The 24,425-nt window shown below is 39.6% G+C and overlaps 1 protein-coding gene across 1 annotated transcript in view; it reads right to left on the bottom strand.

The window, feature by feature from the left end:
• Positions 1 to 558: 558 nt before the first annotated feature.
• Positions 559 to 24,425, bottom strand: part of LOC117322558 (protein jagged-1a-like) — a 31,091-nt gene continuing 7,224 nt past the window's right edge. Inside the window, exons 3-7 of the mRNA XM_033877545.1 lie at positions 16,030 to 16,141; positions 6,199 to 6,335; positions 5,361 to 5,482; positions 2,012 to 2,137; positions 559 to 680 (exon numbers count right to left, since the gene is read on the bottom strand). Of these exons, the coding sequence (XP_033733436.1) occupies positions 649 to 680; positions 2,012 to 2,137; positions 5,361 to 5,482; positions 6,199 to 6,335; positions 16,030 to 16,141 (529 nt within the window). The 3' untranslated portion in view covers positions 559 to 648. The remainder of the gene's footprint in view (positions 681 to 2,011; positions 2,138 to 5,360; positions 5,483 to 6,198; positions 6,336 to 16,029; positions 16,142 to 24,425) is intronic.

Raw genomic sequence — 24,425 nt, forward strand, 5'->3', positions numbered from 1 at the left:
CATGTCATACTTTTTCATCAACATATATATCATTTGAATATTGGTATTATGTCATGCTCGTCGTTTTGGAGGAAATAAAGGCAATAATGATACTGATAATGATATAGTGAGGCTTTCGATAAGGGTAACAAACACCAAGCAAATTAATGAATGCTGACAGTGTTCTTTTCAAGTTCATTATTCATTTAATGGAGCTGGATAATTATGTATACTACATTTATGAATTTTAGGTTAATTTCAGAAGATGTTAAAATGCATATATTGTTCTCGGCAATGAATGTAGAGTTGGGGTGGGGAAGGGCTGTTAATCAGTATACTTAATAAGAATAGAAAATGTGTAATGATCGTAAGTAAAATACTTAATTCCTTACCGGCAATAGATAACTAGAGATTAGAAAACGACTGGTAAGAGTTTCCTTTGTAACTTTGTTTTTGTTTTTTTTAAATAACTCGCGAGAGTAGAATATATCCCACATATTTGTGCCATTTAGTTCCAATGTGTCTACTTACCAAGAATGCGTTTTGAGGACAACTAGCATGCAAAAACAATGAAGAGTATTTCATTTCCATGTTTTTATTGACGAAAGATAACACCCTCGATCACCCCGACGCTACCGCGACCACGTCAGACGCCAAGCACTATCATGATCACAAATGCACGGGTGTTTCGCAGTTATGTCCTGAAACACAAATAACATACAAAGGAGGTGGTGCATGGCGGCCCACGGCCGAATATTATTTTATGCATGATATTCTGATAGACTTTCACCAAATACATGTCATTTTAGACACTAAAACGAAAATTGGCAAATGATGTATACGCAGCGCCACCTAACATGATTTCTGTAAAAAATGTGTACCCTCCCTTTTGAATTCAACATATTTCTCGTACAAAAGTAATTGATAAATTTCATATTGCATTGATAGTCTCATGTGATGTTATATTTTATAAAAACATGTGTGTTTAGTATGAATTTGTATAATAGAAAGTGTAATTAGAGTTTTTTTTAACAAAATTATCAGTAAAAAATTTACCTTCTTGAAATTTTCTTTTATTTGTTAAGTAGATAAAATGTAATAATCGTTGGAGTACTATCAAATTTTGCTTTTAAAAAAACATGTTTGCATATTAATCTTAATACACAACCAAAAAAAATCATCAAAAATTACTGGATAAAATATTTTAGCATACAAAGAATGGTCATGAAGTAAATTGTATTAAAAAACCAAGGGTTAAAAAGGAGCACCCTGTCTGACACAAGCAATAAGGTCTGAATGCATTGTTATTTTTGTTGGATTTTTAGCATTTGCCTCTATTTTTCAGTACTTTCGGTACTTTGATATGTTGTCAAAAATTGGGGGTGTATGCATTTAACATAATAAAATCTTGGCATATCCAGTAATTCACCAAATCAATTTGTTTCATTAAATGTTTATGAATATCCCTAGATTATTTCTAACCGGAAATTTTGATAGTACTCCATTAATAACTTTTTGGTATTAGACTTTAAATGAAAAGTTAAAAACAATGATTTTCACAAAGAAGACATCAAATTAGCCTGAAATTTAATTTTAGTGTCACGGAGCGTGATGATTCATATACAAAATTAAACCTTAAACAAATGGGGTGAGTTTGTTTCACAAATAGGAAATAAAAATGTGTTCTATAATGATTAGTGGTCAAAACATTAGCTTCTTATGCAGTTTGATGGGGAAATAATGAAATCATCAAAAAAAGAATGTATACATTGAGGAATGGAAATTAATTCCTCCCACATAATCGGGGATATTATACTTTTGACAAAAATATGTTTCCGGGAAAAATATCGCTGTGGGCCGATTTAGCCCTTCCATGCACCACCTCCTTTATATTTAGATATAATTCTCCAAGACACGAAACGAAGAGCAATTTAGCAATATGCATTATATATATTTTTGCTAGTACTAGTATCTTTATTACCGTTAGCAGAATTACCATTTTAAAGTTGTATAATATTGTGAACTAGTATACCTGTCCATTCTGGGGTACACATACAGAAGTGATGGTTGTGAGGTATATTTGTACAGGTCCCACCATGACGACAAGGATTGGTACCACAGGTATCGTCTCTGATATCACAAAGGTCACCAGTCCAACCTAAAGGTCATCGTAAAAAGGATCGTAGGACAAAGTGCATTTTTATTTGTCCTTAATTAAAAGTAACCCTGAAACGTAAGGACATCTTTATGGCTACAAAAAACTTTTAGAATGTTTAATTATCCGTTGTCCCTTCTTGTCAGTGGTACACACCTTACCTGTATGACATATCCGTTGTCCTGTCAGAGAGATATACATTACCTGTATGACATATCCGTTGTCCCGTCCTTTCAGAGGTATACACCTTATCTGTTAGCCATATCCGTTTTCCGCCCTGTCAGAGGTATACGCCTTACCTCGAAGGCATATTCGTTGTCCAGTCCTGTCTAAGGTATACACAGTACCTGTAAGACATATCCGTTGTGCCGTTCTGTCACATTTATACACCTTACCTGTAAGACATATCCGTTGTCCCGTCCTGTCAGAGGTATACACCTTACCTGTAAGACATATCCGTTGTGCCGTCCTGTCACATTTATACACATTACCTGTATGACATATCCGTTGTCCAGTCCTGTCAGAGGTATACACCTTACCTGTAAGACATATCCGTTGTGCCGTCCTGTCAGAGGTATACACCTTACCTGTAAGACATATCCGTTGTCCCGTCCTGTCACATTTATACACCTTACCTGTAAGACATATCCGTTGTCCAGTCCTGTCAGAGGTATACACCTTACCTGTAAGACATATCCGTTGTCCCGTCCTGTCACATTTATACACCTTACCTGTAAGACATATCCGTTGTCCCGTCCTGTCACATTTATACATCTTACCTGTAAGACATATCCGTTGTCCAGTCCTGTCAGAGGTATACACCTTACCTGTAAGACATATCCGTTGTCCAGTCCTGTCAGAGGTATACACCTTACCTGTAAGACATATCCGTTGTGCCGTCCTGTCAGAGGTATACACCTTACCTGTAAGACATATCCGTTGTCCCGTCCTGTCACATTTATACACCTTACCTGTAAGACATATCCGTTGTCCCGTCCTGTCACATTTATACACCTTACCTGTAAGACATATCCGTTGCCCCGTCCTGTCAGAGGTATACACCTTACCTGTAAGACATATCCGTTGTGCCGTCCTGTCAGATGTATACACCTTACCTGTAAGACATATCCGTTGCCCCGTCCTGTCAGAGGTATACACCTTACCTCTAAGACATATCCGTTGTGCCGTCCTGTCACAGTTATACACCTTACCTCTAAGACATATCCGTTGCCCCGTCCTGTCAGAGGTATATACCTTACCTGTAAGACATATCCGTTGTGCCGTCCTGTCACATTTATACACCTTACCTCTAAGACATATCCGTTGTGCCGTCCTGTCAGAGGTATATACCTTACCTGTATGACATATCCGTTGTCCCGTCCTGTCACATTTATACACCTTACCTGTAAGACATATCCGTTGTCCCGTGCTGTCACATTTATACACCTTACCTGTAAGACATATCCGTTGCCCCGTCCTGTCAGAGGTATATACCTTACCTGTAAGACATATCCGTTGTCCCGTCCTGTCACATTTATACACCTTACCTGTATGACATATCCGTTGTCCCGTCCTGTCACATTTATACACCTTACCTGTATGACATATCCGTTGTCCCGTCCTGTCACATTTATACACTTTACCTGTAAGACATATCCGCTGTCCCGTCCTGTCACATTTATACACTTTACCTGTAAGACATATCCGCTGTCCCGTCCTGTCACATTTATACACTTTACCTGTAAGACATATCCGCTGTCCCGTGCTGTCACATTTATGCACTTTACATGTAAGACATATCCGCTGTCCCGTTCTGTCACAGTTATACACCTTACCTGTATGACATATCCGCTGTCCCGTCCTGTCACAGTTATACACCTTACCTGTATGACATATCCGTTGTCCCGTGCTGTCTGAGGTATACACCTTACCTGTAAGACATATCCGTTGTCCCGTCCTGTCACATTTATACACCTTACCTGTATGACATATCCGCTGTCCCGTCCTGTCACAGTTATACACCTTACCTGTATGACATATCCGCTGTCCCGTCCTGTCACAGTTATACACCTTACCTGTATGACATATCCGTTGCCCCGTCCTGTCAGAGGTATACACCTTACCTGTAAGACATATCCGCTGTCCCGTCCTGTCACAGTTATACACCTTACCTGTATGACATATCCGCTGTCCCGTCCTGTCACAGTTATACACCTTACCTGTATGACATATCCGTTGTCCCGTGCTGTCTGAGGTATACACCTTACCTGTAAGACATATCCGTTGTCCCGTCCTGTCACATTTATACACCTTACCTGTATGACATATCCGCTGTCCCGTCCTGTCACAGTTATACACCTTACCTGTATGACATATCCGCTGTCCCGTCCTGTCACAGTTATACACCTTACCTGTATGACATATCCGTTGCCCCGTCCTGTCAGAGGTATACACCTTACCTGTAAGACATATCCGCTGTCCCGTCCTGTCACATTTATACACCTTACCTGTAAGACATATCCGCTGTCCCGTCATGTCACATTTATACACCTTACCTGTATGACATATCCGCTGTCCCGTCCTGTCACATTTATACACCTTACCTGTAAGACATATCCGCTGTCCCGTCCTGTCACATTTATACACCTTACCTGTATGACATATCCGCTGTCCCGTCCTGTCACATTTATACACCTTACCTGTAAGACATATCCGCTGTCCCGTCCTGTCACAGTTATACACCTTACCTGTATGACATATCCGCTGTCCCGTCCTGTCACATTTATACACCTTACCTGTAAGACATATCCGCTGTCCCGTCCTGTCTCAGTTATACGCCTTACCTGTATGACATATCCGCTGTCCCGTCCTGTCACATTTATACACTTTACCTGTAAGACATATCCGCTGTCCCGTCCTGTCACAGTTATACGCCTTACCTGTATGACATATCCGTTGTCCAGTCCTGTCAGAGGTATACACCTTACCTGTATGACATATCCGCTGTCCCGTCCTGTCACATTTACACACCTTACCTGTATGACATATCCGTTGTCCAGTCCTGTCAGAGGTATACACCTTACCTGTATGACATATCCGCTGTCCGTCCTGTCACATTTATACACTTTACCTGTAAGACATATCCGCTGTCCAGTCCTGTCACAGTTATACGCCTTACCTGTATGACATATCCGTTGTCCAGTCCTGTCAGAGGTATACACCTTACCTGTCAGACATATCCGCTGTCCCGTCCTGTCACAGTTATACTTCGGGATGTCTGGATGACAGTACGTAGCACAATCCCCATAGTAATACTCGTCACAAACAAGCGTGTACTCTATGGTGAGGCTGTTGATAATGATAACAAATGTGTTATACCAAGCAAATTCAATGACGACATCAACTTGAGTCCTAACATACAATCCACGACGAACCAATGGTAGTTACACACCTTTAAAACTTTAATATATGAATTTCTGTAGGCCATCTGCTTCCCGCAAAAAAATGTCGACTAATCGCTGTAACTATCGGATTTCAAGATCCTTGGTCTAGGAGGTTTCTAGGAGACCGGGCTGTTTTTAATGTTCATAGGTAATGTGCTGCAGTATACAGTTTAAACAGTAATAGAAACATACTTTGATATTTTGAAATGAATCTCTACTTTCTTCATGATACGTACAGCTTTTTTGTTTACCCCTGATCTAGATTGAGTAGCAATTTGTTAACAACCTGGACACGACGGTATGACATCGAAGTGATTCCCGATGGCGTCAACAAAACATTACGTGAAACGAAGAGCGCAAAAAAGTAGTTGGGTCCAAATCCCAACCAACCAAAAGAGCGGAAGTCAATATGCATGTACCACTAGGGGTATATCGGTATATTTATCCAAACGTCAAGTACCACTAGGGGTATATCGGTATATTTATCCAAACGTCAAGTACCACTAGTGGTATATCGGTATATTTATCCAGAAATCAGCACGTTTACACAATGGTCCGAGAGTGGAACAGCTCACTGTGATAGAAACGTGATTCGAATACGAGAGTGACTCGGTAACTTACTTGATTCCTTGTCGCGTCATAGCTGATATCCTTGTGGTACCACTGGAGACAGGCTGTCTTGTCAGAATGACTCCGACAGAACCAGATCGTTCCTCATCAGTACCGTCAACATCACCTACTGCTAACATCAACCCTGTCTAAAACACAGGTCTCATCAGTACCGTCAACATCACCCACTGTAACCACCAACCCTGTCTAAAACACAGGTCTCATCAGTACCGTCAACATTCAACACTGTCAACATCAACCCTGTCTAAAACACAGGTCTCATCAGTACCGTCAACATCACCCACTGTCAACATCAACTCTGTCTAAATCACAGGTTTCATCAGTAACGTCAACATCCAACACTGTAACCACCAACCCTGTCTAAAACACAGGTCTCATCAGTACCGTCAACATCACCCACTGTTACCACCAATTGGCCCTGTCTAAAACACAGGTCTCATCAGTACCGTCAACATCCCCCACTGTAACCACCAACCATGTCTAAAACACACGTCTCATCAGTACCGTCAACATTCAACACTGTTACCAACAACCCTGTCTAAAACACAGGTCTCATCAGTACCGTCAACATCCAACACTGTCCCCATCAACCCTGTCTAAAACACAGGCCTCATCAGTACCGTCAACATCCAACACTGTCCCCATCAACCCTGTCTAAATCACAGGTCTCATCAGTACCGTCAACATCCCCAACTGTAACCACCAACCCTGTCTAAAACACAGGTCTCATCAGTACCGTCAACATCACCCACTGTAACCACCAACCCTGTCTAAAACACAGGTCTCATCAGTACCGTCAACATCACCCACTGCTAACATCAACCCTGTCTAAATCACAGGTCTCATCAGTACCGTCAACATCACCCACTGCTTACATCAACCCTGTCTAAAACACAGGTCTCATCAGTACCGTCAACATCACCCACTGTAACCACCAACCCTGTCTAAAACACAGGTCTCATCAGTACCGTCAACATCACCCACTGTTACCACCAATTGACCCTGTCTAAAACACAGGTCTCATCAGTACCGTCAACATCCAACACTGTTACCACCAACCCTGTCTAAATCACAGGTCTCATCAGTACCGTCAACATCCCCCACTATAACCACCAACCCTGTCTAAAACACAGGTCTCATCAGTACCGTCAACATCACCCACTGTTACCACCAATTGGCCCTGTCTAAAACACAGGTCTCATCAGTACCGTCAACATCACCCACTGTAACCACCAACCCTGTCTAAATCACAGGTCTCATCAGTACCGTCAACATCTCACACTGTCACCACCAACCCTGTCTAAATCACAGGTCTCATCAGTACCGTCAACATCCCCCACTGTAACCACCAACCCTTTCTAAAACACAGGTCTCATCAGTACCGTCAACATCACCCACTGTTACCACCAATTGGCCCTGTCTAAAACACAGGTCTCATCAGTACCGTCAACATCACCCACTGTAACCACCAACCCTGTCTAAATCACAGGTCTCATCAGTACCGTCAACATCACCCACTGTCAACACCAACCCTGTCTAAAACACAGGTCTCATCAGTACCGTCAACATCACCCACTGTAACCACCAACCCTGTCTAAAACACAGGTCTCATCAGTACCGTCAACATCACCCACTGTAACCATCAACCCTGTCTAAAACACAGGTCTCATCAGTACCGTCAACACCCCCACTGTAACCACCAACCCTGTCTAAATCACAGGCCTCATCAGTACCGTCAACATTCAACGCTGTTACCACCAACCCTGTCTAAAACACAGGTCTCATCAGTACAGTCAACATCCAACAATGTAACCACCAACCCTGTCTAAACACAGGTCTCATCAGTACCGTCAACATCCAACAATGTAACCACCAACCCTGTCTAAATCACAGGTCTCATCAGTACCGTCAACATCTCCCACTGTCAACATCAACCCTGTCTAAATCACAGGTCTCATCAGTACCGTCAACATCACCCACTGTAACCACCAACCCTGTCTAAAACACAGGTCTCATCAGTACCGTCAACATCCAACGCTGTTACCACCAACCCTGTCTAAAACACAGGTCTCATCAGTACCGTCAACATCCAACAATGTAACCACCAACCCTGTCTAAACACAGGTCTCATCAGTACCGTCAACATCCAACACTGTAACCACCGACCCTGTCTAAACACAGGCCTCCTCATTAACGTCAACATCCAACACTGTAACCACCGACCCTGTCTAAAACACAGGTCTCATCAGTACCGTCAACATTCAACACTGTCAACATCAACCCTGTCTAAATCACAGGCCTCATCAGTACCGTCAACATCCCCCACTGTAACCACCAACCCTGTCTAAAACACAGGTCTCATCAGTACCGTCAACATCCCCCACTGTAACCACCAACCCTGTCTAAATCACAGGTCTCATCAGTACCGTCAACATCCCCCACTGTAACCACCAACCCTGTCTAAACACAGGCCTCCTCATTAACGTCAACATTCAACACTGTCAACATCAACTCTGTCTAAAACACAGGTCTCATCAGTACCGTCAACATCACCCACTGTAACCACCAACCCTGTCTAAATCACAGGCCTCCTCAGTACCGTCAACATCACCCACTGTAACCAACAACCCTGTCTAAAACACAGCCCTCATCAGTACCGTCAACGTCCCCCACTGTAACCACCAACCCTGTCTAAATCACAGGTCTCATCAATACCGTCAACATCCAACACTGTTACCACCAACCCTGTCTAAATCACAGGTCTCATCAGTACCGTCAACATTACCCAATGTAACCACCAAACCTGTCTAAATCATAGGCCTCATCAGTACCGTCAACATCCCCCACTGTAACCATCAACCCTGTCTAAAACACAGGTCCATCAGTACCGTCAACATCACCCACTGTAACCACCAACCCTGTCTAAAACACAGGTCTCATCAGTACCGTCAACATCACCCACTGTAACCACCAACCCTGTCTAAAACACAGGTCTCATCAGTACCGTCAACACCCCCCAGTGTAACCACCAACCCTGTCTAAAACACAGGTCTCATCAGTACCGTCAACATCCCCCACTGTAACCACCAACCCTGTCTAAAACACAGGTCCATCAGTACCGTCAACATCCCCCACTGTAACCACCAACCCTGTCTAAAACACAGGTCTCATCAGTACCGTCAACATCACCCACTGTAACCACCAACCCTGTCTAAAACACAGGTCTCATCAGTACCGTCAACATCTCACACTGTCAACATCAACCCTGTCTAAAACACAGGTCTCATCAGTACCGTCAACATCTCCCACTGTAACCACCAACCCTGTCTAAAACACAGGTCTCATCAGTACCGTCAACATCCAACACTGTAACCACCAACCCTGTCTAAAACACAGGTCTCATCAGTACCGTCAACATCTCACACTGTAACCACCAACCCTGTCTAAAACACAGGTCTCATCAGTACCGTCAACATCTAACACTTTCAACATCGACCCTGTCTAAAACACAGGTCTCATCAGTACCGTCAACATCCAACACTGTAACCACCAACCCTGTCTAAAACACAGGTCTCATCAGTACCGTCAACATCCAACACTGTCAACATCCAACACTGTTACCACCAACTCTGTCTAAAACACAGGCCTCATCAGTACCGTCAACATCACCCACTGTAACCACCAACCCTGTCTAAAACACAGGTCTCATCCGTACCGTCAACATCACACACTGTAACCACTAACCCTGTCTAAAACACAGGTCTCATCAGTACCGTCAACATCTCCCACTGTAACCATCAACCCTGTCTAAAACACAGGTCTCATCAGTACCGTCAACATCACACACTGTAACCATCAACCCTGTCTAAAACACAGGTCCATCAGTACCGTCAACATCACCCACTGTAACCACCAACCCTGTCTAAAACACAGGTCTCATCAGTACCGTCAACATCCCCCACTGTAACCACCAACCCTGTCTAAAACACAGGTCTCATCAGTACCGTCAACACCCCCCACTGTAACCACCAACCCTGTCTAAAACACAGGTCTCATCAGTACCGTCAACATCCCCCACTGTAACCACCAACCTTGTCTAAAACACAGGTCCATCAGTACCGTCAACATCCCCCACTGTAACAACCAACCCTGTCTAAAACACAGGTCTCATCAGTACCGTCAACATCACCCACTGTTACCACCAACCCTGTCTAAAACACAGGTCTCATCAGTACCGTCAACATCATCCACTGTAACCATCAACCCTGTCTAAAACACAGGTCCATCAGTACCGTCAACATCACCCACTGTAACCACCAACCCTGTCTAAAACACAGGTCTCATCAGTACCGTCAACATCCCCCACTGTAACCACCAACCCTGTCTAAAACACAGGTCTCATCAGTACCGTCAACACCCCCCCCACTGTAACCACCAACCCTGTCTAAAACACAGGTCTCATCAGTACCGTCAACATCCCCCACTGTAACCACCAACCTTGTCTAAAACACAGGTCTCATCAGTACCGTCAACATCACCCACTGTAACCACCAACCCTGTCTAAAACACAGGTCCATCAGTACCGTCAACATCCCCCACTGTAACCACCAACCCTGTCTAAAACACAGGTCTCATTAGTACCGTCAACATCCAACACTGTAACCACCAACCCTGTCTAAAACACAGGTCTCATCAGTACCGTCAACATCCAACACTGTCAACATCCAACACTGTTACCACCAACCCTGTCTAAAACACAGGCCTCATCAGTACCGTCAACATCACCCACTGTAACCATCAACCCTGTCTAAAACACAGGTCTCATCAGTACCGTCAACATCACACACTGTAACCACCAACCCTGTCTAAAACACAGGTCTCATCAGTACCGTCAACATCTCCCACTGTAACCATCAACCCTGTCTAAAACAGATGTCTCATCAGTACCGTCAACATCCCCCACTGTAACCACCAACCCTGTCTAAAACACAGGTCTCATCAGTACCGTCAACACCCCCCACTGTAACCACCAACCCTGTCTAAAACACAGGTCTCATCAGTACCGTCAACATCCCCCACTGTAACCACCAACCCTGTCTAAAACACAGGTCCATCAGTACCGTCAACATCCCCCACTGTAACCACCAACCCTGTCTAAAACACAGGTCTCATCAGTACCGTCAACATCACCCACTGTTACCACCAACCCTGTCTAAAACACAGGTCTCATCAGTACCGTCAACATCCCCCACTGTAACCACCAACCCTGTCTAAAACACAGGTTTCATCAGTACCGTCAACATCCAACACTGTCAACATCAACCCTGTCTAAAACACAGGTCTCATCAGTACCGTCAACATCTCACACTGTCAACATCAACCCTGTCTAAAACACAGGTCTCATCAGTACCGTCAACATCTCACACTGTAACCACCAACCCTGTCTAAAACACAGGTCTCATCAGTACCGTCAACATCCAACACTGTAACCACCAACCCTGTCTAAAACACAGGTCTCATCAGTACCGTCAACATCCAACACTGTCAACATCCAACACTGTTACCACCAACCCTGTCTAAAACACAGGCCTCATCAGTACCGTCAACATCAGCCACTGTAACCACCAACCCTGTCTAAAACACAGGTCTCATCAGTACCGTCAACATCTCCCACTGTAACCACCAACCCTGTCTAAAACACAGGTCTCATCAGTACCGTCAACATCCAACACTGTCAACATCAACCCTGTCTAAAACACAGGCCTCATCAGTACCGTCAACATCACCCACTGTAACCACCAACCCTGTCTAAAACACAGGTCTCATCAGTACCGGCAACATCCAACACTGTAACCACCATCCCTGTCTAAAACACATGTCTCATCAGTACCGTCAACATCTCACACTGTAACCACCAACCCTGTCTAAAACACAGGTCTCATCAGTACCGTCAACATCCAACACTTTCAACATCAACCCTGTCTAAAACACAGGTCTCATCAGTACCGTCAACATCACCCACTGCTAACATCAACCCTGTCTAAAACACAGGTCTCATCAGTACCGTCAACATCCAACACTGTTACCACCAACCCTGTCTAAATCACAGGTCTCATCAGTACCGTCAACATCACCCACTGCTAACATCAACCCTGTCTAAAACACAGGTCTCATCAGTATCGTCAACATCACCCACTGTAACTACCAACCCTGTCTAAAACACAGGTGTCATCAGTACCGTCAACATATCACACTGTCAACATCAACCCTGTCTAAAACACAGGTCTCATCAGTACCGTCAACATCACACACTGTAACCACCAACCTGTCTAAAACACAGCTCTCATCAGTACCGTCAACATCTCCCACTGTAACCACCAACCCTGTCTAAAACACAGGTCTCATCAGTACCGTCAACATCCCCCACTGTAACCACCAACCCTGTCTAAAACACAGGTTTCATCAGTACCGTCAACATCCAACACTGTCAACATCAACCCTGTCTAAAACACAGGTCTCATCAGTACCGTCAACATCTCACACTGTCAACATCAACCCTGTCTAAAACACAGGTCTCATCAGTACCGTCAACATCTCACACTGTAACCACCAACCCTGTCTAAAACACAGGTCTCATCAGTACCGTCAACATCCAACACTGTAACCACCAACCCTGTCTAAAACACAGGTCTCATCAGTACCGTCAACATCCAACACTGTCAACATCCAACACTGTTACCACCAACCCTGTCTAAAACACAGGCCTCATCAGTACCGTCAACATCAGCCACTGTAACCACCAACCCTGTCTAAAACACAGGTCTCATCAGTACCGTCAACATCTCCCACTGTAACCACCAACCCTGTCTAAAACACAGGTCTCATCAGTACCGTCAACATCCAACACTGTCAACATCAACCCTGTCTAAAACACAGGCCTCATCAGTACCGTCAACATCACCCACTGTAACCACCAACCCTGTCTAAAACACAGGTCTCATCAGTACCGGCAACATCCAACACTGTAACCACCATCCCTGTCTAAAACACATGTCTCATCAGTACCGTCAACATCTCACACTGTAACCACCAACCCTGTCTAAAACACAGGTCTCATCAGTACCGTCAACATCCAACACTTTCAACATCAACCCTGTCTAAAACACAGGTCTCATCAGTACCGTCAACATCACCCACTGCTAACATCAACCCTGTCTAAAACACAGGTCTCATCAGTACCGTCAACATCCAACACTGTTACCACCAACCCTGTCTAAATCACAGGTCTCATCAGTACCGTCAACATCACCCACTGCTAACATCAACCCTGTCTAAAACACAGGTCTCATCAGTATCGTCAACATCACCCACTGTAACTACCAACCCTGTCTAAAACACAGGTGTCATCAGTACCGTCAACATATCACACTGTCAACATCAACCCTGTCTAAAACACAGGTCTCATCAGTACCGTCAACATCACACACTGTAACCACCAACCTGTCTAAAACACAGCTCTCATCAGTACCGTCAACATCTCCCACTGTAACCACCAACCCTGTCTAAAACACAGGTCTCATCAGTACCGTCAACATCCAACACTGTAACCACCAACCCTGTCTAAAACACAGGTCTCATCAGTACCGTCAACATCCCCCACTGTAACCACCAACCCTGTCTAAAACACAGGTCCATCAGTACCGTCAACATCCCCCACTGTAACCACCAACCCTGTCTAAAACACAGGTCTCATCAGTACCGTCAACATCACCCACTGTTACCACCAACCCTGTCTAAAACACAGGTCTCATCAGTACCGTCAACATCCCCCACTGTAACCACCAACCCTGTCTAAAACACAGGTTTCATCAGTACCGTCAACATCCAACACTGTCAACATCAACCCTGTCTAAAACACAGGTCTCATCAGTACCGTCAACATCTCACACTGTCAACATCAACCCTGTCTAAAACACAGGTCTCATCAGTACCGTCAACATCTCACACTGTAACCACCAACCCTGTCTAAAACACAGGTCTCATCAGTACCGTCAACATCCAACACTGTAACCACCAACCCTGTCTAAAACACAGGTCTCATCAGTACCGTCAACATCCAACACTGTCAACATCCAACACTGTTACCACCAACCCTGTCTAAAACACAGGCCTCATCAGTACCGTCAACATCAGCCACTGTAACCACCAACCCTGTCTAAAACACAGGTCTCATCAGTACCGTCAACATCTCCCACTGTAACCACCAACCCTGTCTAAAACACAGGTCTCATCAGTACCGTCAACATCCAACACTGTCAACATCAACCCTGTCTAAAACACAGGCCTCATCAGTACCGTCAACATCACCCACTGTAACCACCAACCCTGTCTAAAACACAGGTCTCATCAGTACCGGCAACATCCAACACTGTAACCACCATCCCTGTCTAAAACACATGTCTCATCAGTACCGTCAACATCTCACACTGTAACCACCAACCCTGTCTAAAACACAGGTCTCATCAGTACCGTCAACATCCAACACTTTCAACATCAACCCTGTCTAAAACACAGGTCTCATCAGTACCGTCAACATCACCCACTGCTAACATCAACCCTGTCTAAAACACAGGTCTCATCAGTACCGTCAACATCCAACACTGTTACCACCAACCCTGTCTAAATCACAGGTCTCATCAGTACCGTCAACATCACCCACTGCTAACATCAACCCTGTCTAAAACACAGGTCTCATCAGTATCGTCAACATCACCCACTGTAACTACCAACCCTGTCTAAAACACAGGTGTCATCAGTACCGTCAACATATCACACTGTCAACATCAACCCTGTCTAAATCACAGGTCTCATCAGTACCGTCAACATCACCCACTGCTAACATCAACCCTGTCTAAAACACAGGTCTCATCAGTATCGTCAACATCACCCACTGTAACTACCAACCCTGTCTAAAACACAGGTGTCATCAGTACCGTCAACATATCACACTGTCAACATCAACCCTGTCTAAAACACAGGTCTCATCAGTACCGTCAACATCACACACTGTAACCACCAACCTGTCTAAAACACAGCTCTCATCAGTACCGTCAACATCTCCCACTGTAACCACCAACCCTGTCTAAAACACAGGTCTCATCAGTACCGTCAACATCCAACACTGTAACCACCAACCCTGTCTAAAACACAGGTCTCATCAGTACCGTCAACATCCAACACTGTCAACATCCAACACTGTTACCACCAACCCTGTCTAAAACACAGAATTCATCGGTGCTCGTCCACAACGTCACTAATGACACCACCAAGAATTGTCTGTCGATAAAGTCACTAATGCCACCACCAAGGATTGTCTGTCGATAAAGTCACTAATCACAACACCAAGGATTGTCTGTCGATAAAGTCACTAATCACACCACCAAGGATTGTCTGTCGATAAAGTCACTAATCACACCACCAAGGATTGTCTGTCGATAAAGTCACTAATCACACCACCAAGGATTGTCTGTCGATAAAGTCACTAATCACACCACCAAGGATTGTCTGTCGATAAAGTCACTAATCTCACCACCAAGGATTGTCTGTCAATAAAGTCACTAATCACACCACCAAGGATTGTCTGTCAGCAGCTATGTGAATTTGTGTAGGATTATCAATAACAAAATAATACTAGCAAGTAAACATGAAAATAATGTTAAAACTCAGATTGACAGAATATATCCTGACATTAAAGCTATGTCTGCTTTCTGTGTTTTCATATCCAATGCATACTATTAACAGAAAAAAAAAATCAATATTTACCGACAAAGATTTAAAATGGAAGAAGAGTGAGTTTGCGATTTTCCCGGATTCACTTTCAAACATGAAGCGATTATCTGTTGCTAAATGTAATGTCGTTCTGCCATATAAACACCTGAAAAACAAGTTTACATGTTTGTGTCATTCTGCCATATAAACACCTGAAAAACAAGTTTACATTCTGCCATATAAACACCTGAAAAACAGGTTATCATTCTGCCATATAGCATATGCTGTTCTGTTCTGCACTACTAAATTAAGTTAAAATGTTAATATCATACTGCCATAAAAAAGTAAATCAACATGTTGATGCAGTTCTGCCAAATAAAAATGATCAGACACACCTCATATTGCAGTGGCGTTAATGAATCGCAGGCTGGTGCGACCTCTTAGGATAGAGGAGCGGACCATAAAAGTGATCTTTGGTGAATTTTTGGTTGAAAATCCTACTCCTCCATAACTCTTGAGTGGATTATAGCCAAATTTGGGGTGAGGCTCCAAAAGGGGAACTTTTTTGAAATTTTGATTTAAAACTTTACTTCTCCTTAACCCTTTGGTAGATTACAACAAAATTTGGTGTGAAACTAAAATTGGGGAAGGGTTTTATATAAATGAGGCTGGTGGGACCCCTGGGGACAGAGGGGTGGGGCCCGAAATGGGGAACTTTGCTGAAATGTTGCTTTCCATATAATGATTCAATTGTTAGATGAGGGCCATGAGTCTTGTTTATATATGCTGGTAGATTTTGTTTGCCATGGTGGTTTTTTGTTCTCCTCTACATTTTCCTTGAAGCGATGGCCCATGAAAATGAGTTGAATGTTGAATAAGCATGGATTTCCAAAACTAAACGGAATTTGTGAAAAAAACGCAATAAATTGATTAATACGAAATTTTGAACTTCTGAAACATAAAAAGATGTATATAGGTGAGATTAATAGGAAACGCTACTATTTCAATAAGGCGGTGAATGACCGTCAGTCCCTCAAATGAAGATGAAGATTGTTTCTTCCGCTGTCGATTTTGATGAGGGTTTATCTAAGTGAAAGATAAAGTAATAACATGAAATGTCAACCTGTGTCTAATCATTCGAAAAGAAATAAGGCTTATCGCATTTAATACAAATTAAAAATTCGAACTAAATAAGGCTTATCGCAGTTAATACAAATTAAAAATTCTAACTAAATAAGGCTTATCGCAGTTAATACAAATCAAAAATTCTAACTAAATAAGGATTATCGCAGTTAATACAAATTAAAAATTCGAACTAAATAAGGCTTATCGCAGTTAATACAAATTAAAAATTCGAACTAAATAAGGCTTATCGCAGTTAATACAGATTAAAAATTCTAACTAAATAAGGATTATCGCAGTTAATACAGATTAAAAATTCGAACTAAATAAGGCTTATCGCAGTTAATACAAATTAAAAATTCTAACTAAATAAGGCTTATCGCAGTTAATACAAATTAAAAATTCGAACTAAATAAGGCTTATTGCAGTTAATACAAATTAAAAATTCGAACTAAATAAGGCTTATCGCAGTTAATACAAATCAAAAATTCTAACTAAATAAGGATTATCGCAGTTAATACAAATCAAAAATTCGAACTAAATAAGGCTTATCGCAGTTAATACAAATTAAAAATTCGAACTAAATAAGGCTTATCGCAGTTAATACAAATTAAAATTCTAACTAAATCAGGCTTATCGCAGTTAATACAAATTAAAAAATCGAACTAAATCATTTCTGGTATAATAACTAACATCAAAAACTTTTCCGACACTATTGCATTCATCAGCCACTTCCTACATGCCTTATTTGAGAAGTTTTAAAGTAATAAGAAATTAGATTTTCACTAATCATGTATTATGTACAGTATATAGTAATATTTTATTATAAGTAATGCTCAATTTGATTAATTGTTTACTACATTTTTGAATTGGCTTATCAAAAAGTATTCTACCATATTTTGTTAAGATCCTGGACCACATAAATAACACACTAGTCACATTTCAATGAGTTATACAAGGACATAATATAGGGAACTGAAAAAGGTTTCATACAAGGACATAATATAGGGAACTAAAGAAGGTTTCATACAAGGACATAATATAGGGAACTAAAGAAGATTTCATACAAGGTCATAATATAGGGAACTAAAGAAGATTTCATACAAGGTCATAATATAGGGAACTAAAGAAGATTTCATACAAGGTCATAATATAGGGAACTAAAGAAGGTTTCATACAAGGACATAATATAGGGAAATAAAGAAGATTTTATACAAGGTCATAATATAGGGAACTAAAGAGGATTTCATACAATGACATAATATAGGGAACTAAAGAAGATTTCATACAAGGACATAATATAGGGAACTAAAGAAGGTTTCATACAAGGACATAATATAGGGAACTAAAGAAGATTTCATACAAGGACATAATATAGGGAACTAAAAAAGATTTCATACAAGGTCATAATATAGGGAACTAAAGAAGGTTTCATACAAGGACATAATATAGGGAACTAAAGAAGGTTTCATACTAGGTCATAATATAGGGAACTAAAGAAGATTTCATACAAGGACATAATATAGGGAACTAAAGAAGGTTTCATACAAGGACATAATATAGGGAACTAAAGAAGATTTCATACAAGGACATAATATAGGGAACTAAAGAAGATTTCATACAAGGACATAATATAGGGAAATAAAGAAGATTTCATACAAGGACATGATATAGGGAACTAAAGAAGGTTTCATACAAGGTCATGATATAGGGAACTAAAGAAGGTTTCATACAAGGACATAATATAGGGAACTAAAGAAGGTTTCATACAAGGACATAATATAGGGAACTAAAGAAGATTTCATACAAGGTCATAATACAGGGAACTAAAGAAGGTTTCATACAAGGTCATAATATAGGGAACTAAAGAAGATTTCATACAAGGACATACTAAAGGGAACTAAAGAAGATTTCATACAAGGACATAATATAGGGAACTAAAGAAGATTTCATACAAGGACATACTAAAGGGAACTAAAGAAGATTTCATACAAGGACATAATATAGGGAACTAAAGAAGATTTCATACTAGGTCATAATATAGGGAACTAAAGAAGATTTCATACAAGGACATAATATAGGGAACTAAAGAAGATTTCATACAAGGACATGATATAGGGAAATACAGAAGATTTCATACAAGGACATGATATAGGGAACTAAAGAAGGTTTCATACAAGGTCATGATATAGGGAACTAAAGAAGATTTCATACAAGGACATAATATAGGGAAATAAAGAAGATTTCATACAAGGACACAATATAGGGAACTAAAGAAGGTTTCATACAAGGACATAATATAGGGAACTAAAGAAGGTTTCATACAAGGACATAATATAGGGAACTAAAGAAGGTTTCATACTAGGTCATAATATAGGGAACTAAAGAAGGTTTCATACTAGGTCATAATATAGGGAACTAAAGAAGATTTCATACAAGGTCATAATATAGGGAACTAAAGAAGATTTCATACAAGGACATAATATAGGGAACTAAAGAAGATTTCATACAAGGACATAATATAGGGAACTAAAGAAGGTTTCATACAAGGTCATAATATAGGGAACTAAAGAAGATTTCATACAAGGTCATAATATAGGGAACTAAAGAAGGTTTCATACAAGGACATAATATAGGGAACTAAAGAAGATTTCATACAAGGACATAATATAGGGAACTAAAGAAGATTTCATACAAGGACATAATATAGGGAACTAAAGAAGATTTCATACAAGGACATAATATAGGGAACTAAAGAAGATTTCATACAAGGACATAATATAGGGAACTAAAGAAGGTTTCATACAAGGTCATAATATAGGGAACTAAAGAAGATTTCATACAAGGACATAATATAGGGAACTAAAGAAGATTTCATACAAGGTCATAATATAGGGAACTAAAGATTTCATACAAGGACATAATATAGGGAACTAAAGAAGATTTCATACAAGGTCATAATATAGGGAACTAAAGAAGATTTCATACCAGGTCATAATATAGGGAACTAAAGAAGATTTCATACTAGGTCATAATATAGGGAACTAAAGAAGGTTTCATACAAGGTCATAATATAGGGAACTAAAGAAGATTTCATACAAGGTCATAATATAGGGAACTAAAGAAGATTTCATACAAGGTCATAGTATAGGGAACTAAAGAAGGTTTCATACAAGGTCATACTATAGGGAACTAAAGAAGATTTCTTACTAGGTCATAATATAGGGAACTAAAGAAGGTTTCATACAAGGTCATAATATAGGGAACTAAAGAAGATTTCATACAAGGTCATACTATAGGGAACTAAAGAAGGTTTCATACAAGGTCATGATATAGGGAACTAAAGAAGGTTTCATACAAGGACATAATATAGGGAACTAAAGAAGGTTTCATACAAGGACATAATATAGGGAACTAAAGAAGATTTCATACAAGGTCATAATATAGGGAACTAAAGAAGGTTTCATACAAGGTCATAATATAGGGAACTAAAGAAGATTTCATACAAGGTCATAATATAGGGAACTAAAGAAGATTTCATACTAGGTCATAATATAGGGAACTAAAGAAGATTTCATACAAGGACATAATATAGGGAACTAAAGAAGATTTCATACAAGGACATGATATAGGGAAATAAAGAAGATTTCATACAAGGACATGATATAGGGAACTAAAGAAGGTTTCATACAAGGTCATGATATAGGGAACTAAAGAAGATTTCATACAAGGACATAATATAGGGAAATAAAGAAGATTTCATACAAGGACACAATATAGGGAACTAAAGAAGGTTTCATACAAGGACATAATATAGGGAACTAAAGAAGGTTTCATACAAGGACATAATATAGGGAACTAAAGAAGGTTTCATACTAGGTCATAATATAGGGAACTAAAGAAGATTTCATACAAGGACATACTAAAGGGAACTTAAGAAGATTTCATACAAGGACATAATATAGGGAACTAAAGAAGATTTCATACTAGGTCATAATATAGGGAACTAAAGAAGATTTCATACAAGGACATAATAAGGGAACTAAAGAAGATTTCATACAAGGACATGATATAGGGAAATAAAGAAGATTTCATACAAGGACATGATATAGGGAACTAAAGAAGGTTTCATACAAGGTCATGATATAGGGAACTAAAGAAGATTTCATACAAGGACATAATATAGGGAAATAAAGAAGATTTCATACAAGGACACAATATAGGGAACTAAAGAAGGTTTCATACAAGGACATAATATAGGGAACTAAAGAAGGTTTCATACAAGGACATAATATAGGGAACTAAAGAAGGTTTCATACTAGGTCATAATATAGGGAACTAAAGAAGGTTTCATACTAGGTCATAATATAGGGAACTAAAGAAGATTTCATACAAGGTCATAATATAGGGAACTAAAGAAGATTTCATACAAGGACATAATATAGGGAACTAAAGAAGATTTCATACAAGGACATAATATAGGGAACTAAAGAAGGTTTCATACAAGGTCATAATATAGGGAACTAAAGAAGATTTCATACAAGGTCATAATATAGGGAACTAAAGAAGGTTTCATACAAGGACATAATATAGGGAACTAAAGAAGATTTCATACAAGGACATAATATAGGGAACTAAAGAAGATTTCATACAAGGACATAATATAGGGAACTAAAGAAGATTTCATACAAGGACATAATATAGGGAACTAAAGAAGATTTCATACAAGGACATAATATAGGGAACTAAAGAAGGTTTCATACAAGGTCATAATATAGGGAACTAAAGAAGATTTCATACAAGGACATAATATAGGGAACTAAAGAAGATTTCATACAAGGTCATAATATAGGGAACTAAAGATTTCATACAAGGACATAATATAGGGAACTAAAGAAGATTTCATACAAGGTCATAATATAGGGAACTAAAGAAGATTTCATACAAGGTCATAATATAGGGAACTAAAGAAGATTTCATACTAGGTCATAATATAGGGAACTAAAGAAGGTTTCATACAAGGTCATAATATAGGGAACTAAAGAAGATTTCATACAAGGTCATAATATAGGGAACTAAAGAAGATTTCATACAAGGTCATAGTATAGGGAACTAAAGAAGGTTTCATACAAGGTCATACTATAGGGAACTAAAGAAGATTTCTTACTAGGTCATAATATAGGGAACTAAAGAAGGTTTCATACAAGGTCATAATATAGGGAACTAAAGAAGATTTCATACAAGGTCATACTATAGGGAACTAAAGAAGGTTTCATACAAGGTCATACTATAGGGAACTAAAGAAGATTTCTTACTAGGTCATAATATAGGGAACTAAAGAAGGTTTCATACAAGGTCATAATATAGGGAACTAAAGAAGGTTTCATACAAGGTCATACTATAGGGAACTAAAGAAGATTTCATACAAGGTCATAATATAGGGAACTAAAGAAGATTTCATACAAGGACATAATATAGGGAACTAAAGAAGATTTCATACAAGGACATAATATAGGGAACTAAAGAAGATTTCATACAAGGACATTATATAGGGAACTAAAGAAGATTTCATACAAGGACATAATATAGGGAACTAAAGAAGGTTTCATACAAGGACATAATATAGGGAACTAAAGAAGATTTCATACAAGGTCATAATATAGGGAACTTCATACAAGGACATAATATAGGGAACTAAAGAAGATTTCATACAAGATCATAATATAGGGAACTAAAGAAGATTTCATACAAGGACATAATATAGGGAACTAAAGAAGATTTCATACAAGGTCATGATATAGGGAACTAAAGAAGATTTCATACAAGGACATAATATAGGGAACTAAAGAAGATTTCATACAAGGTCATAATATAGGGAACTAAAGAAGGTTTCTTACTAGGTCATAATATAGGGAACTAAAGAAGGTTTCTTACTAGGTCATAATATAGGGAACTAAAGAAGATTTCATACAAGGTCATAATATAGGGAACTAAAGAAGATTTCTTACTAGGTCATAATATAGGGAACTAAAGAAGATTTCATACAAGGTCATAATATAGGGAACTAAAGAAGATTTCATACAAGGTCATAATATAGGGAACTAAAGAAGATTTCATACAAGGACATACTATAGGGAACTAAAGAAGATTTCATACAAGGACATTATATAGGGAACTAAAGAAGATTTCATACAAGGACATAATATAGGGAACTAAAGAAGGTTTCATACAAGGACATAATATAGGGAACTAAAGAAGATTTCATACAAGGACATAATATAGGGAACTAAAGAAGGTTTCATACAAGGACATAATATAGGGAACTAAAGAAGATTTCATACAAGGTCATAATATAGGGAACTAAAGAAGATTTCATACAAGGACATAATATAGGGAACTAAAGAAGATTTCATACAAGATCATAATATAGGGAACTAAAGAAGATTTCATACAAGGACATAATATAGGGAACTAAAGAAGATTTCATACAAGGTCATGATATAGGGAACTAAAGAAGATTTCATACAAGGACATAATATAGGGAACTAAAGAAGATTTCATACAAGGTCATAATATAGGGAACTAAAGAAGGTTTCTTACTAGGTCATAATATAGGGAACTAAAGAAGGTTTCTTACTAGGTCATAATATAGGGAACTAAAGAAGATTTCATACAAGGTCATAATATAGGGAACTAAAGAAGATTTCTTACTAGGTCATAATATAGGGAACTAAAGAAGATTTCATACAAGGTCATAATATAGGGAACTAAAGAAGATTTCATACAAGGTCATAATATAGGGAACTAAAGAAGATTTCATACAAGGACATACTATAGGGAACTAAAGAAGATTTCATACAAGGACATTATATAGGGAACTAAAGAAGATTTCATACAAGGACATAATATAGGGAACTAAAGAAGGTTTCATACAAGGACATAATATAGGGAACTAAAGAAGATTTCATACAAGGACATAATATAGGGAACTAAAGAAGATTTCATACAAGGTCATAATATAGGGAACTAAAGAAGGTTTCATACAAGGACATAATATAGGGAACTAAAGAAGATTTCATACTAGGACATAATATAGGGAACTAAAGAAGGTTTCATACAAGGTCATAATATAACGAACTAAAGAAGATTTCATACTAAGTCATAATATAGGGAACTAAAGAAGGTTTCATACAAGGACATAATATAGGGAACTAAAGAAGATTTCATACAAGGTCATAATATAGGGAACTAAAGAAGATTTCATACAAGGACATAATATAGGGAACTAAAGAAGATTTCATACTAGGTCATAATATAGGGAACTAAAG

This window comes from Pecten maximus, chromosome 1, assembly GCF_902652985.1.
Source record: "Pecten maximus chromosome 1, xPecMax1.1, whole genome shotgun sequence".
In the NCBI taxonomy this organism is placed as follows: Eukaryota; Metazoa; Mollusca; class Bivalvia; order Pectinida; family Pectinidae; genus Pecten; species Pecten maximus.